At 48.5% G+C, this 17,978-nt stretch overlaps 1 protein-coding gene across 1 annotated transcript in view; it reads right to left on the bottom strand.

Moving 5' to 3' along the window:
- The window catches only part of TCF7L1 (transcription factor 7 like 1), a 163,560-nt gene extending 147,626 nt beyond the window's left edge, over positions 1-15,934 (bottom strand). The window contains exons 1-3 of the mRNA XM_059079561.2: positions 15,692-15,934; positions 15,544-15,607; positions 15,178-15,305 (exon numbers count right to left, since the gene is read on the bottom strand). Coding sequence (XP_058935544.1) covers positions 15,178-15,305; positions 15,544-15,607; positions 15,692-15,934 — 435 coding nt within the window. The remainder of the gene's footprint in view (positions 1-15,177; positions 15,306-15,543; positions 15,608-15,691) is intronic.
- Positions 15,935-17,978: the final 2,044 nt, after the last annotated feature.

Consider the following 17,978-nt stretch of genomic DNA (forward strand, 5'->3'; position numbering starts at 1 on the left):
AGATAATAATTGTAAATCAACTGAACTACATACCAAATAGGTTTAAGTCTATGAATTTGTAACGATATTTTAAGAAATAACTTCAGGGCTTCCCTGGTGGCACAGTGGTTGAAAGTCCGCCTGCCAATGCAGGGGACACGGGTTCATGCCCTGGTCCAGGAGGATCCCACATGCGGCAGAGCGGCTGGGCCCGTGAGCCATGGCCGCTGGGCTTGCGCGACCGGAGCCTGTGCTCCGCAACGGGAGAGGCCACAACAGTGAGAGGCCCGCGTACCGAGAGGGAAAAAAAAAAAAAAGAAAGAAAGAAAGAAAGAAATAACTTCAGTGGTCACCTTTGCCGGGTAATTGGAAACCAACTGAAAACTGGGGAAAGAATCAAATATTTAAATTGCTTTTTCCACATGATCTAGAGCAGGGGTCAGTAAACTGTTTGTCAAGGGCCTGATCTTTTCAGCTCTGTGGGCCAATTATGGCCTCACTGGCAAGTACTCAATTCAGCTCTTGCAGTGCAAAAGCAGCCACTGACAATATGCAAATGAACGGGCATGGCTATTTCAATAAAACTTTAATTACAAAAATAAATATTGGGTTGGATTTAGCCTGTGGACCTCAGTTTGCTGACCTCTGATCTAAGGTAACTAATAGTTGATGAGGGGTAGTTTCTTTCTTTTTTTAAAAAAAATATTTATTTATTTATTTGGCTGTGCCAGGTCTTAGTTGTGGCACATAAGATCTTTAGTTGCGGCATTCGAACACTTAGTTGTGTCATGTGGAATCTAGTTCCCTGACCAGGGACCAAACCTGGGCCCCCTGCATTGGAAGTGCAGAGTCTTAGCCACTGGACCACCAGGGAAGTCCCGAGGGGTAGTTTCTCTTTTAAAAAATATTACAGCTGATAGATGAAGAAGTAACGATACAAATAGACTATCGCCATTTTGAAATTCCTCAGGAAGCAATGGATGTGGGTGACGATCATCAGTGGCTGTTAATATCACAGAGAGGGCTTCCCTGGGGGCGCAGTGGTTGAGAATCCGCCTGCCGATGCAGGAGACACGGGTTCGTGCCCTGGTCCGGGAAGATCCCACATGCCGCGGAGCGGCTGGGCCCGTGAGCCATGGCCGCTGAGCCTGCGCGTCCGCAGCCTGTGCTCCGCAATGGGAGAGGCCACAACAGTGAGAGGCCCGCATACCGCAAAAAAAAAAAAAAAAAAAAAAAAAAAAAAAAATATCACAGAGAGACAACCAGACCTTAAGTGTCCCACAGTGTAAGGACAACATCTATGAATGAGTCTTGCAAAAATAAGTTAAAAAGTAAAATAAAGTCTACAAAGTCAATTTACAGAACCAAAAAGATAAAAAATAAAATAAAGAAGAGAGAGAGAGAAACTTGAAGCTTGATCAAGAATCTAAATCCAGGGGCTTCCCTGGTGGCGCAGTGGTTGAGAATCCGCCTGCCGATGCAGGAGACACGGGTTCGTGCCCTGGTCCGGGAAGATCCCATATGCCGCGGAGCAACTAAGCCCGTGAGCCATGGCCGCTAGGCCTGTGCGTCCGGAGCCTGTGCTCCGCAACGGGAGAGGCCACAACAGTGAGAGGCCCGCATACCGCAAAAGCAAAAAAAAAAAAAAAAAAAAGAATCTAAATCCAGCTAATGACTTTCAAGAACTACAGGGGACAGAAAAACATGTTTAAAGAAACCCTGGGGTTGCATTTAACAAAATCCAGACAGACTGTGAGAAACTCCAGTCATCAGATTAAAAACCTAAAGTCCTAATTAGGAAGTCCTTTACATCCTATGAAGAACACAGAACAGAATATCAACTCTGCTACCTCAATATTTCACAAGATTTCAAGATCATGTACCGTTAATTTCTTGATGAATCATTGATTTATGATTGATGCTGCCATAAAAACTGTGAAGAACAAACTATTATTTTTTAAAAAGGACCAAAAATATCTTGTTCCTTCATCTTATTCAGTATTCACAAATATGCTATAGAGAAGCACAGAAACAATCTAGCAACTCACAGAGCTGAGAAATTGTTCCTGTGTTAAAATGTCAAACTTTAAAAATCCGACCACCATATACACACACACACACACACAATTACTCAGCCATAAAGAAAAACAAAATTTTGCCAAATACTGTATGATATCACTTATATGTGGAATCTAAAACATACAACAAACTAGTGAATATAATAAAAAAGCAAACTCACAGATATAGAGAACAAACTAGTGGTTACCAGCAGGGAAAGGGAAAGGGGGAGGGGCAATACAGGGGTAGGAAATTAAGAGGTACAAAATACTGTGTATAAAATAAGCTACAAGGATATATTATACAACACAGGGAATATAGCCAATATTTTATAATAAGTATAAATGGAGTATAACCTTTAAAAATTGTGAATTGGTATATTGTACACCTGTAGCTTACATAATATTGTACAGCAACTATACTTCAATTTAAAAATGCAAAAATAAATAAACAACTAAATAAAACAAAAATATCTGACCACCAATCTGGCCACTACCACAGTGATAACTGTTTCTGGCAAGATACATCAGTAGATGGTAAAACCAGCAGGTGAAAGTTTGATGAGAAATGGGATATCTACATAGTCTCAAAGTATCTCTCCATAAGACACTTATTAATTACAAAGAGGAAAAATAGTAACTCTCTTGGAGAAATCTGATAGACCAAATTTTAACCAAGTGATCAAAATTAACACCACCTATAATGGGGAAAAACAGATGGCACCGCTTAGGAGAAGCATTGAGAAAGACATCAATGCTGCATCAATTATGCAGTTTTGTTGCCCAAAATAAACAACCTGAATCTACTTGAAGAAACATCATTAAAAAAAAAGAGGGGCTTCTCTGGTGGCGCAGTGGTTGAGACTCTGCCTGCCAATGCGGGGGACACGGGTTCGTGCCCCGGTCCGGGAAGATCCCACATGCTGCGGAGCGGCTGGGCCCGTGAGCCATGGCCGCTGAGCCTGCGCGTACGGAGCCTGTGCTCCGCAACGGGAGAGGCCACAAGAGTGAGAGGCCCGCGTACTGCAAAAAAAAAAAAAGAAAGAAAGAAAAAAAATAAAAAATGTTCAAGGTCCTACAAAATAAATGGCTTGTATTCTTAAAAAGTCAACACAAGAGACAGATCAAAACACTGTTCTACAACTTCCCTGGTGGCGCAGTGGTTAAGAATCCACCAGCCACTGCAGAGGACACGGGTTCAAGCCCTGGTCCGGGAAGAACCCACGTGCCGCGGAGCAACTAAGCCCGTGCACCACAACTACTGAGCCTGCACTCTAGAGCCCGCGAGCCACAACTACTGAAGCCCGCGCGCCTAGAGCCCGTGCTCTGCAACAAGAGAAGCCACCGCGATGTGAAGCCCACACACTGCAACGAAGAGTAGCCCCGGCTCGCCGCAACTAGAGAAAGCCCGTGTGCAGCAATGAAGACCCAACGCAGCAATAATAAAATATAAAATGAATAACTAAATCTTTAAAAAAAAAAAAAACTGTTCTAGACTGAGGGAGACTAAAGATACATGACAACTAAGTATAGCACAGGTCTTGGGACCATTCCAGACACCCCCCAGCCCCAGCCAAATTTTTTAATGTTTTTTTCTTTACTACAAAAGACATCTGAGGGCTTCCCTGGTGGCACAGTGGTTAAGAAACCACCTGCCAATGCAGGCGACAGGTTCAAGCCTTTTTCCAGGGAGATCCCACATGCCGTAGAGCAACTAAGCCTGTGCATCCCAACTACTAAGCCTGCTCTCTAGAGCCGATGAACCACAACTACTGAGCCCACATGACACAACTACTGAAGCCCACGTGCCTAGAGCCCATGCTCTGCAACAAGAGAAGCCACCACAATGAGAAGCCTGTGCACGGCAGCAAAGAGAGACCCCCGCTCACCACAACTAGAGAAAGGCCATGCAGCAACGAAGACCCGATGCAGCCAAAAATAAATAAATAAAATTATTTTTTTAAATGTGTTTAAAAAAAATTGTTTGGTCACTAAACATCTTAATCAAGTTGTAATAATACTGTAAATTATTTTGATGACATTTCTGATTTCTTTCTATATCTCAGAGATTCATCCTATGATATTTAGTTTTAGCCTTGGAAAAATCCTGGTTTTAAAACACAGTCCATTCAGCCAAAATGTAATTCAGTGACCCTCAAACACTACCACTATCCCCACTTTGCCTAAGAGGGCCCTGGGGCACAGGGGTAGACAGCTAGACCATGGCTGGGCTAGGGTCCAAGGCCTGACTGACTGTGGCCAAATCCTAGTCCCAGACCCCTTAGCCACATATATCGCTGGTCAGTGGAGTATGCTTTTCTACCCCTCAAGCCTCGGGCTTCTCTCCACCGTTCCTCTTTCCTCTCTTTTGGTGCAAGCTCAAAGGAGCAGCTTACTAAGATGCTCTCCCCATCTCTGGAATTTCTCACCATCCCGTCCTCTTCCTGCATTAACTTTCCTTAGGAGGGCCTGGGAACATGCCCATGAGGATAATCTCTTTCCCACTCCAAAGCTTCAGACCAATGTCTCTCTCCCCGACAATCATTTTATTAACAGAAACGCTTACGCTGTAAAGTAGAAGTACGAAGTGTTTTCATCTCACGAATCTCTAAGACTCCCGCTATACCTCTCCTCTATGTATCCCGCCTGGAAATGTTTAAATAGATGATATGATTAATAAGCAATGACTGTATCTAATTTACATACAAACTGATATTCACACATGTACAAGCAAGTAGGGCTGGTCAGGAGTGGAAACAGGCAGTAGACCAAGTCAACAGATGCACATACCAATATTGCATATTGTAGTATCTAAGGATCCAAGTTTAGTACCTCAAGGTGTCAGGAGAAAACACAAGGGAAACTGAAGGGGGAAAACATAGATTATATGGAGCTGTACAGCACAGAAAAGCAAAGGAAGATTAAGATCGCAATCAATACCATCTCTGAAACTATAAAGACACCAACCATTAAGGCTCTGACTCTATCCCAGGCAGAAGCAGTGATTAAAAGTTCCTCCCGTTAAAGGGCTGGGAAGGCCACTGAAAAGAATGAATGCAGAGATGTTGCTCGTTAGTCATTTTTTATTCGCACACCATTTCTTTGTATCTTGCTCCGAATGGCATTTTCACATTAATTTGGCCATCCACTTTCAGCAGAGGGGAAATTGCAGCATTGTGATTGGAACGATGGCTTTACGACCTTCTGGAGAGGTGTCTCTGGACCCCTCGCTTACTCTCTCAGGCTCAGCTTCCTCGTGGATAAAACAGAGATTGTACTATCAGATGTGGTAACAGTTGTAAATGCTGTGATATAGCACCCTGGAACACTGCAGGTGCCTGCAAGGCTGTTTTTTTAAAATACTGATGTTTAAATATTCATGTTGTTAACATTCAACAAATGTCTATGAATCATGTATCATGGGTCAGGTGTTCTAGTTGAATAAAGAAATACTTTGAGATGCATTTTCTCCATAGCATGGCTTTCTGCCAGGGTTGCTGTCGATCTCCCTGAGTAGTGGAGAGGGTAAAGCTCCAAGGGGCGCAGCTGAGCTCTAGTCCTGTTTCCATCACTCATAATTGATCTTGGGCAAGCCTACAATCTCCCTGAGCTTGTGTTCCTCACCACTGGGGTGAGCTGGATGGTCCCTTCTAGCTCAGAGGGCTGCAGGGTACCCATGTGGAGTCCCTGCACAAGAAACTCAGGGGGGAACCCCCAATGCACTCCTACAATGTATGTCTTATAAATCCAGCTGACTCTAGTGACTCTGGTATATCATTTTTGGAATTTATGGAAACAGTATAGTCCTAAGTCACTACTGCCAACAAATCTGGACTCGTAAATTGATCAGCTTTTCTTTTCTCTCTTTTTTCCCTTGTTGGTTATTTATTTTAAATATGTAGTGTGTGCATGTCAATCACAAGCTCAGATTTTCATACGGATCATTCCTACTTCTTTTGCTTTTCTTCCTTATCATCAGATCCATCTATTTCTTAATCACAGTTACCATCTCATATTTACATCTTTGTTTTTCCACACAACACACTTTCTATAGATATTCCTACAAATAACAGCCCCATTCACGTTATGAAATATATAAGACATTTATCTCGCCAAGATTAATGCCTTGTAATACGTAGATCTCCAAGAGGGCTTAGATAGGACCACCGGCGCCTCCCCAAATTCTACTAACCATACTTGGAAGCCCCTTATTACTCTTTCCACCATGCTACTGTTTTCAGAAAGAGACCACCCGGAAGATAAATTTGGTTAAGTGAATAAAAAGGTATCAAATTACCTGATTCCTAGTTTCAAACCATCTTACACACACACACACACACACACACAGAAAAGGGGTGGTGGTGGGGACTAACACATTGTCTGCAATTCTGTGTAAAAATTTAGTATTTATTTCTTTAACAGTCAATTTACTCAGAGTTACAGGTGATTGGGACTGATTTTTAACTCATAAAGAACTTTACGACTTCCCTGGTGGCGCAGTGGTTAAGAATCCACCTGCCAATGCAGGGGACACGGGTTCGAGCCCTGGTCACGGAGCAACTAAGCCCGTGCGCCACAACTACTGAGCCTGCGCTCTAGAGCCCGCGAGCCACAACTACTGAGCCCGCGCGCTGCATCTACTGAAGCCCGCGTGCCTAGAGCCCGTGCACCACAACTAGAGAAGCCACCGCAATGAGAAGCCTGCGCATCGCAACAAAGAGTAGCTCCCGCTCGCCGCAACCGGCAAAGCCCACGCCGCAATCAGCAAAGCCCACGCGCATTAACGAAGACCCAACGCAGCCAAAAATAATAAATAAATAAATAAATTTTTTACCTTTAACAAAAGCAACCAACTTATAAAATATTTTATAAAACGCGCAATAAGGAAATAGTATTTGCATACTTGGTTCGTTAACCAAACTACGTTGTAATCCAAATTGCAGGGGTAGCGGGCAAGCCTGCTCCTCCCACCTCCTTCCACCCCAAAGACACACTTGTGTATTCTTCCAACCTCACTGATCTCAACAGGAAAAAACAGTCCCCCAGTTCAGAAAAGTTCACGTCTCCGTTAGCAGATAACCACTTTTTCTCTGAAGGAAGGTAACGTGGCAGTAAAATTATTTGACGCCTGTGGAGCACAGATAGCACTGGACGAAGAACTTCGACCACAGCCGGTCACTCACTCACACAACTGTTTATTTGGGAAGGTACCTTCCCAGGTCCGATCTGTAAAGTTGGAACAAATCTACCTGCCCTCCACCCTGACTGGTAACTCATGTCAGCTGCCTTTCTCCCAAGAGGGGGAGGAGCTAGTGACATCAGGCATGCGTGGAAAGTCACAAGGGTGAAATGGGAAGACCCAGACTTTGCACTCACAACCAAGTTAAAAATCTTTGTGGGCTTCCCTGGTGGCGCAGTGGTTGAGAATCCGCCTGCTGCTGCAGGGGACACGGGTTCGTGCCCCGGTCCGGGAAGATCTCACGTGCCGCGGAGCGGCTGGGCCCGTGAGCCATGGCCGCTGAGCCTGCGCGTCCGGAGCCTGCGCTCCGCAATGGGAGAGGCCACAACAGTGAGAGGCCCGCGTACCGCAAAAAAAAAAAAAAAAAAATCTTTGTGCTGTCGATGACTAGTTGCGTGACCCTGAGCAAGATACTTGACCTCTACGAGTCTGTCTGCCCAGCAGCAAAATGGGAATAGCAAGTATCTACTTCTTAGGTCAGAAGCAATGACAAATGTTAAGGTTTTAGCAACCATTGCCAAGTGCTTTCCCAATGGGGTGGGCTGTCAACACCCTTCAAGAACAGCAACTAAGAGCACCCACTTCACCGTACATTTGCCAGCACTGAACAGTCTGAGTAAGACAAAACCTTTGTTAATTTGGTGGCCAAAGAGTAGTGCTTATCTTTATTAACGTTTCCCACTACCTGGGAGGCTGAACATAGTTTCACATAATTAGCAGGCATTCGTAGTTTCTTCTTTTGTGAATTTTTTGTTTACACTTATTTTCCACAATTGGGGTGAGCACTTGGAGTCTTGTTCCTCCTCTTGAATGAAACAGATTTCTAAACTGCTGTAACAGTTTGAAAGTGTATGTGTGACTTCATTTCCTGTCCTGAGGACTCCAGGTAACTGGAGTTACTACTTTCCACAAAATCTCATGAAAAGGGTCACGTTCAGGAAAACATTTTTATGATTTAATTTTCAAACTTTGAAGTGTATTTCTAAACTAAAAGGTCATTTTCCCATGAAAATCTGTAGGCTATACACATAATGAAATGAAAAGGAAATACTTAGGATTCTGAACCTAAAACCTTTAGAACCTTAAAGCTACCAGGCAATTGAGGGGTAACTCAGCATCTCAGAAAAGCAGCTGCCCAGTGTCCCAGAGTTGTTCCCTGGGCAACACACACATTATAGAGGAAAAGGCAAGCCCCCTTCACTCCCCCCATGTCCCCTCATGCCCAAATGCCAAGGTTTTGGAAACTGCAAGTATTTCACTCCTCCCTAAATCCAATCCAGTTTGGGAGAAAACAGTAACACATGGGACATGTAAAAACCTCCTCTAAAAATACATTATTAGATTAGCCAATATGGGGCAATTCTCTACATGCTTTTTTTTTTCAGTCCTTTCCCATCCCCAGTAACTTAACACATGCCAACATCTGTCCCTGACTGAAAATGAGTTGTGTTTTGATCCTCACCTCTATCCGCCTTCAAAGTCAGCCAGCTCCAGAGAATAAAAAGAGGAAAAATTTCCCAAGTGTGTCATATCTTTCAGTCAACGCACAAACATCTCATTATTAACATGTAGGTAAAAGGTTCCCAACAAGCTTGGCTTTATAACTGGCTACAGAGGAAGGGCCTGTGGTCTCCCTCCTGCCAACAAAACCCCAGCCAACTTGCTCTTGGTTTTTACTGATAATCCCAAAGTCATCTAGACAACCAATGCACTCCCCCTCAATTTCTGCAACTCCACCTCTGCATTTCTCTACATCCCCTTCTTCAATGCTTGGGCTCACCTGCAAAGTCAAGAGAACAATACCTGCTGTTCCTGGATGGAGCTGTGGAGCATCCTCCATCTATGAAGGAAGAAGACTGCCTTCGTCCCGAAGCTCTCAATCTCATCTCTTCCTCCTCTTCTTCCCCATTTACCCTCCACCCTATCCTACCGCTGGTACAAACAAGCTCCCACTCCAGCATCCTACACGGACTCTGTCTCCAGAGCCTGCATCTCTTCCCATCCCTCTCTTTGCCACAGCCCATCTTAAATGGGTTGTCCAGAGTCTGCTTTTCCAACACCCTCCAGGTTACGGTAGATAGAAAGTAAAATGTGTAAGGTAGGAGGCTGCTTGCACGTATGGGAGTCCGGTGTGGGTTCTGGCTGACGAGTGAGGGACGGGCCACAAGGCAGGACCAGTCCTGGTTACAGCACCTTGACACCCGACGGAGAAGCCTCAAGCTAGCATCTCTGCCTACCTACCTTTCTCATCATCACTTGCCTGGAATACTGCTCTCTGCAGGCACCAATTTCTTCCTGATTAGTGAATTCCCAAAGCTCCTTTGGAGTCCTCAGTCCTCTTCTCCCCTCTCTCTGTGGCATCTGACACTAAGGAACACCCCACCCCCTTTCCTCCCCTCCAGCTTCCTAAGCTCTCCTCCCACCTTGGCAGAGACTCCTTTCCATCCTCCCTCAGTGACTTCTCTGCTCTGAGCACCCCCTTCCTTTCTTCTCCTGCTCCCCTGCATCATCCTGTTGCTGAAGTGTCAACTATTCCCTCAATATCCCCTCAAACCCAGTGCCTCTCCAATGAGACTTAGCAGTTCCTCTAAGTGAGACCCCCTGACAAACCGTGTGGGCTGTTATTGCTAAAATAGTTCATAAGCATCTGTCCAGCACTGGGGAGGCAAAGATGGAGGGCCAGGGCCCCACGTGCCAGAAGTCACACCCCAAGTCTCCCGGGCTCAGACACCAGGAGTTTAACTGTGACATCAGCCCCTCCCTTCCTTCCATCCATCCACCACCTCTTGCCACACAAACTCAAGCCAGTCTCCCTCACCCTACCCTTCCTTTCCATTCAGATACTCTTAGGCCCCTTTCACCTCACCCCGGGACTCCTGTGAATCTCCCAAGAATTCTAGCTCCTCCCAGGTCCTCTCCCCACAGTCACTATTATCCTTTTAAGCACATGTACGAGTCACATTATTTCCCAGCAGAACTGTGGATGGTACTCTGCTGCTTCTTGAATAAGGCCAGATTCCTTCACTGGCATTCAAGGTCTGCCCCCTTATCCTTCCAGGCAAATGGAAAAACTTGCATTACCCCAAATGGCCCTGAACGTCTACCCCACTCCATGCCTTTGCTCTCCCCGTGCTGGCTTCAGCTGTACGTGCAGGACTTCCACTTTTCACTCTAAATACCTTTGCACTGTTTAATTTTTTTATAGTAAACAAAAATTACTTTGAATGAAAGAGTGATGAGTTTCAGGGACTAATCTAGAACAATGTCCTTTACCTGCCTTCCTTGACCATGCCAGCCCAAGACAATTTTTCTATTCTTTTTATTCTGAAAATTCTTCTCTGAATTTTACTGACTCTTGACGCGGACTTCCTGTTATAGTGGTTTGTACTAACATTACTTCTTCCTAACTCGATTTTTAAGTCCTTCAGGGCAAAGCTGGGTCTAATTCATCCTAACCCCCACAGTTCCTTAGTCATTGCCCATGACAGGCCTACAATAAATATCAGATGAAGTCAAGGTGTTATGACTTTTATCTTAAGGATGCCAATCTGAATTTCTCCAGTTTTAGCAAGTAAAAATGGACTCTAAGTTGGAATATAGGATCTTTACGTTATGGATTTTCCAATGAGTTAATCACTTAAATTCCTTTTTATGCCACAATTTTTTGGGTAACTTTGCACATCACTGTAAAGGCTGGAACACTCTGTATTGAAGGTTAGATGTGTGTGTCTGTGTGTGTCTGTGTGTGTCTGTGTGTGTCTGTGTGTGTGTGTGTGTGTGTACATGTGCTGGCCTACTTTTTCCAAGATTCCCCAGAAGTAAGGTCACTGAAGAATGAGACCCACCTAAACCTTTCCAAAATTGTAAAAGAGCAAGCAGGTATTCTCTGTCAGATCCACCCACCCAAAGAAAAAGGACTGACAGGGTTTGAGTTCCTCCACAGAGTTTGTCATCAATTGTCACCCCAGAAATCTAAGTGCCAAAACTTCAGCAACGCAGGCAGGGCCCTCGTAAATGCTCATTCCATGTGAAAAGCCCTCATTAAACCCTGAGTTATATTTAGAGAAAAATAGAACAGAAGTTATATTTAGATGAAATGGCTTAAAAGAACTTTCCCAAAAGCAGCATGTTTATACTGATCTTCCAAAAGGAGAGGTTTTATCAATACTTGGCTTTGACATACAACTCCTAAAAACCGGAAAACTTCTCTATACGTACACAAAGATTTCTGCTTGGGCTCCTTTGTGTCAGGAAGGAAACAGGAGCACCCAGGACTGCCCATGGGAAGCAGTGGGATGCGAAGGACTTAAAAACAGGCTCGTGTTTGGAGGACAGAGTAATTTCCTACAGAAATCTTGAGTTGTGATGGTGTAAGAAGTCTATGATAACTTGGTGGAGCTGCACAACGGCAGCTCTAAGATTTATATACTGGACCCAAAACTATAGATTTCCTCAGCAACTCTACCTGGAAGTGCTCTTTTCCAAAATGTCATGAGCACTCACATTGCGGTCACGGTCAAACGCCTATCACTTTGCTGCTCCACTCGCTGAACCACATGCTGCATTTTCTTTTTGGCTCTGATTAGTCCAACTATTTTTGACATCCGCTTTCTTCTGTGCTGACTTACATTTTCCTAACCAAATTCTAGTCAACAGCACCAGGGTGGTTTAGTGAACTGGTGAAGACTTTCCATGAATGAATGTATAATTTCGGGTGAATACTGGAAGGAGTGAAAAGTGATTTGTGGCCGTTATTCCTCTCTTCACAGGCCACAGGGTCCCCAGAGCTCCAGGTGAGAATGAATCACGGCTCAAAGGCTTGGAACACACCCCGGGTTAAGGGGACCTCTTCTCTAAAGAGCCTCAGGAAGAGGCCACTTCCCAGCCTCCCAGCCAAACCAGAGGGGAGGGCAAAGGTAATGCACGGGGAGGAGATGGCCAGACTGGAGGACTAGCCGGCCCCCAGTTGTCCCAGAAGGAATTTTGCCAGTGGGTGAGGGTGCTGCAGCCCTGCTGCTATTCCTAGAGTCAATTAATACTACTCCTAGGGTCAATTAATACCCTGAGAACACTCCAGACAAACCTCACGTTTGCCTCTGGCTTGGCATTTCCAGAAAGTGTTAGGGCATAAGAGAACTAAGGTCACCCACTTTTATACCACTTATAGGCCTTAGAGCAGCAAGGACTAAGGTTGTGAAATTTAGATGTGAAACCAGAAAAGACCTAGGCTGCTAAAAGAGAGACCAGATCATATAATCCACCACCCCCCTCACCCTTCAGCCACCTTCCTCCCCCTTCTCCCCCCCCATATCTATCTATCAATACATTCCTTTTACCAGGCAGGGACCCCTACAGAGGGCCACTCTGTCTGCACCTATAGTTTGCCTACAGTAAGAATCACATTAATTACATTAATATAATCATCCAGAGGAAAAGCATCATCTCAGTCCTACAGTCCAGACAATCAAGTGCTTAAGTGTTTCCTCCCTTGCTTTCCTAACAGTCATTGATTGACGCCCAAGGATAGAGTCAAATTAGCAGGTTCTACTGAGCTGATCTAACTGCAGAAAACTTCAATAAATTTTGTAACCAGGCAGGTCAAAATACAATGACAGACACATAAGGGGCACAGAAACAATGGGGGCATTGAACTTACTTTTCTGCAAGGGCAGTTCATCAGGGAGGCAAGATGGAAACAGGAGAGTGAGACAGGACATACTAAGTCCCGTACGAAGAAGGATCAACAGGGAGAGGGTGAGTGTTCTTGGAGGCTCAAAAAGGAGGATAGTGACATGGGCTCAGGCAGGGAACAACTGCAGGAATGAGCAGGGACAGTCAAAAGCATGCAGAGGGGAAAGGTTGCCTTCCTCAAGGAGGGCTCCAAAAATCCCATGCAGGCCTGGATGCAGTAATCAGGAATCGCCAGTACCAAAAAGAAGCAGCCTTTGGAAGCTCTTAGGCAAAAGAACATGTAAGATGGTAGAAAGAAGGAAGGGTGGTAGAAGATGGTAGAAGAAAGTAGGGGACTGACACAAACAAAATCTGTCCCATTTGGGCTCCTGAGGGGGAGGGAAAGAGCAGCATATGAAGACAGGCAGTTGTCACCATTCAGAGGGGAAGAATCAAAATGCCCTGGTGAGAAAAGGGAAAGGAATAGCTAGCTCGAGTGAAATAATTGGTCATATTTGGAACATTTCTGGCGACTTTATCTGCACCAGGACATGGATCGGTGCTGACTCACAGAAATGCCAAACTCCTTTTCCCAAACAACTAAAGGTAAAATGGAGAAAAGGGACTCTGATAGTGTAGTAACCTACCTTTTCACACACACACAGGTACAGAAACCCTACTAAAACTTTCAGAACTGAGCCACATCTGCGGACACGGAAGAGAATCTGTGGAAACCTGAACAACGTTACTGCAGTTTGTTTTGCTCAACTTTTACCCACACATTTTTCTTTTAACATGAATGAGAAAAAGCAACAGCCAGATGCCTGTATCCAGCTCATATTCAGGACTTACATTCGGGAGTTCCCAGGATGCACCAAGGCAGGGCCAAAGGTGCAGGGTCCTCCCTGCTTGAAAGGAGAGGGCTGTACGGCTCCACTCTGCTCTCGGTTGGCCAGAGTCCCTAGCCTCCACTCCCACACCCCAAGCGGCCGGCAGAGCGGCCCCACTGAACCGGCGGCGTATGTCTCCACTCTCCACCGACCGCTGTACCATGACGGCAGGGATGGTCCATTCAGCACCAGCGTTTCCCAGGCAGCTCTTTAACTATGATTATTATTTAAGGACAACTTGAGCATAAAGTGAGTTTGTCGGGTCAGCTCTTAAGGCACCAAACACCTTCCACCCCGAATCAAAACAGCACGAACTGGCAGGCACTGGGAAACCGGGCAGGGAGCAAAGAGAACATCTACGGCGTGCGGGCGCCCAAGCAGCAAAAGCGCAAGAGCCTGGCGCATAGTAGGCAGGTGTTCACCCAAGATCTGCCATCGGACCTAGCACCTGGGCAGGGGGCCCTCGAGTGGGGTGGCAACTCAGGGGACAAAAAAGCCTGGCCAGCCCCGGGCTGTGCCCCTCGCGACGCGGGGGGCGGGAGTTAGAGCCAGGGAGGGGGCGAAGGAATCCGCCCTCATTTGCACGTCGTCTGGGGCCCGGTCAATTTGCTTAATCACGGCTCTAAATGCCAGCGCGCAGCACACAATGCGCGCCCATTAACAGGTTTAAAGTGTCGCAGCGCTCGCTTTAAATGAGAAAAGCCGGCAACAAAGGGCGAAAAAGCCAAGTTCCTCAACTTGAAGAATGCCTCGATTCGCCCTCGAAATCTTCTCAGCTTGTTTAAAATCCCGAGTTCTACAGAAAAGTTGAGGCCCCCGCGCGAGTGCTGGGGGTGGGGAGGGGTGTGCGTGAATAACCCGCCACGAATACTGGGTTTCTTAGGAACGAACCCATAGACGCCCATCGAAACTGGAGTCGTGGGGCAACGTCGCCAGCCCGGCTCCCCCGGCCCCACTGCCCAACTACCAGGGAAAGCTGACCGATTTCCAGGAAGGAAGCGAGACCCCCCCACACACACACCCCCGCCCAACCGGCACAAACCCAAGTTTCCCTTTACTGCGAGCAAAGAATTCTGGAGACCAAGGAGGACCCCAGAAGTGGACCCCAAAGCCGCTCCCCAGCAAAAGGGGAGAATGTAAAGGCACTTTCCTTTCATGCAGGCGCTGCCTAGCGCAGCCTAACCCTCGACCGCCAGAGTAGTTCAACCCCGTAAGCAAGTTCTGCCCGGGATCCTCACGGGACGGCCCCATCCCCCATCCCCCACCCTGTCGCCGAGCCCGGGGGCGCATCTCGCGGGCCCCGGCCGCCCACCCGCCCCGGCGCAGCGGGACGGACACTCACCGTGCGCGCTCCCCCGGGAGACAGGGGTCCGTTGGGGAGGTACGGGCTGCTCAGGTCCGGTATCATCAGGAACGGGTACCCAGGGTAGGGGGGACCCTTAAAGAACGCGCCGTCCTGGGGCCTTCTCACTGCGGGCAAGACCAAGGAGGGGGTAAGTTCGGGGTCCCCGGGACAGCGCCGCGGCTGGGGACCCGGAGTGGGGACCGGGGACCCGAGCGCCCCCCACGCGCGCCCCAGGACTGCTGAGGCCGACAGGGGCGGAGATCAGGGGCACGGCCACGGGGGTAAGGGGTACCGAGAGCGGCCGGAGATGAAGCGCCGAGCGCCGCGGGGCCGGGAGTGGGGGCTGCCGGGGCCGACACTTACCTTCGGCGAAATAGTCCCGCGGCTTCTGGAAAGCGTCCCGGGCGGGCTGCGGACGCCTCTCCGCCTGTGGAGGAGACACAAAGGCGAAGGCGGGTGAGCGAGCGCGGGGCTGGGGTCCCCCGGGGGCGGCCGCGGAAGCCTTCCTCACCTCCGAGTCCGAGCTGCTGCTCTGGTTCTCCGACTCGTTGACCAGGGACGACTTGACTTCGTCCAGGTCCCGCTGCGCCGAGGCGCTGTCGCTGCTCGGCTCCTGCTCCTCGCCCCCCTCGTCCTGGAAGGGGATCAGCTCGTCGTTGGCCCCGAGGTCGTCCCCTCCGCCGGCCGCCCCGGCGCCCGAGCCGCCGCCGCCGGCGCCTCCCCCGCCGCCGCCGCCGCCGCCGAGCTGGGGCATGGTGGGGCCGCGGGCCGGGGCCGCCGCTCTCGGAGCCCCTCGCCGCCCGCGCCCGGCCCGGCGCCCGCCCGCCCCTCCCTCCCTCTCCCGCTGGCTGGCCCGCTCCGCTCGCCGCCGCGGCGGCCGCAGCAACAAAGTTTGACAGGGCGTGGCCCGGGGGGAAGCTGGGCCGGCGCGGCCGGGCCGGGGCGGGGGCGGCTCTGCTCGGGCCCCACCGGCAGCGCGGAGCCCGGGGCTCCCCAACTCGCTGCCGCCGCCGCCTGCTCCGCCGGGGTGTCCCAGCGCCTGGCCCGCCGGGGAGGGGCGAGCGGGGAAAGGGAGGAGGGACCGGCGCGCGGGCCAGGGGGGCCGGAGGGAGGAGCCCCGCTGCAAGCTGACACCCGCGCGCCTCGCAGAACCCGGAGAGCTCCGGCGCGCACACACTCGCATTCACACTCGCCTGCCGCTCGCTCACACCTTCCGGGGCTGCGCCTCCCCGCAGCTCGCACCGCCCTCGCGCCCAGACTCGCCCAGACCCCCTCCCCGCGCCCTACCCTGCACCCCCGCGGCCCTGTCCCCACCCTCCGGCCGACCGCTTGGGTCCCGCCCCCACCCCTAGGCATCCCCTAACTTTCTTCCCGAGAACCCCCAGAACTCCGCACCGGCTCCACACCCCCTCCCACCGGATCCGCGCGCCGGCGGGCGGCACTGCCCCCTGCGGGAAAGCTTCGGACCCACAGACCGGCCGGGGACACTCTCGGTGCCTGGAGACCTCGCAGCGCTGGGTCCCTCCCGGCCTGGTCGCCCTCGCCGGCTGCGTAGGGCACAGGATTGGGGAAATGTATGGCACCCCGGAATATGCCAGGCGGCCTCCCGCTCCTCTCTCCCGTGAGGTTCCAACGCGCCCCCCGCACCCGTTCAGGTTTTCGACTTTGTTCAGGTGTCCAGAGCCACCCAGGCTGAAATCCCAAAGATCACCTTCGCCCCACAGTTCCGGACTAGGTCCTTAATCGAATAACTCACGGTCTTGGTTTCAGAAAGAATTCGGATTTGGTTCGCTGCGAAGGAAGATTGTCTGCCCAGTGACCTTTGAAGCGTTCACGAAGCTGCCTCGAGAGCCGATGAACGTATGAAAAATGCCCGACCAGCCTCATGCTTAAAGAAATGCCTCCTGTGATAACATTAAAATATCATCTCTCCACCCAGTTCAGGAAAGTTTGAAAAAGTGGATCTTGTGTCCTCCGAGCGTCCGTTTTAAAAGCAGACTGGAAGGCAGAATGGGAGTACTTAAAACTATTTTAAACGTGGCTGGCAGAGGAGTTTTACCAGCGGTGTGTATGTATATATATAAGGTCAAATTCACAGATACAAGAAAGTTCAAAGCAGCAGGGAGGTTGGTGAAAAAAAGAGTTCTGGGACTTTCTTACAGTGAGAGTCTGTGCAACAACCAGCGCAGGAGCATGAGGCCCCCTGCACGTAAGGATCCTAAAATGATTTTGGAGAAACACCCTTAAGTGAAAATGTATATGGTACTCACTCTTCTTTTTTGTTCTCTAAAGATGACGTACCTGTGTTTGCTTCTTCATGGAAAGAAAGTCTGAGAAGACGCACGCCGAATTATTATCAATAAATATTTCTGGGAAGGCGGATAATTGAGAGGAGAGGGACAGTTTTGTTTTCTACTTTCTACATATTTTATTGTTTACAGCAAGCAGATGTGACTTATCTATATTTTCACACAATTAGTCCATGAATATAGTTTCATAAAACTTCAAACAATAGAGATGCATCTTGAGAAAAAACTAAAAGTTTCTCTTTCCCCCACCCCCTTCCCACACCTCCCTCCAGTTAATCACTGTTACTAGTTTGATGTACATCCTCCCAGACATCTTAGGCAGTTGTGTACACATGTAAACGCATATACAAATATTCAGGTTTACTTTCACGAAAATAGAATTGTACTGTTCATATTATTGCATGATATTTCATTTTTACAAGTTTTTGAAAGTCAGAAGGTTTTTTTCATGTCGTCCATAAACATGTGAAAAACCTATCGTATTAGTTT

Source organism: Kogia breviceps, chromosome 11 (genome assembly GCF_026419965.1).
Source record: "Kogia breviceps isolate mKogBre1 chromosome 11, mKogBre1 haplotype 1, whole genome shotgun sequence".
Taxonomy (NCBI): domain Eukaryota; kingdom Metazoa; phylum Chordata; class Mammalia; order Artiodactyla; family Physeteridae; genus Kogia; species Kogia breviceps.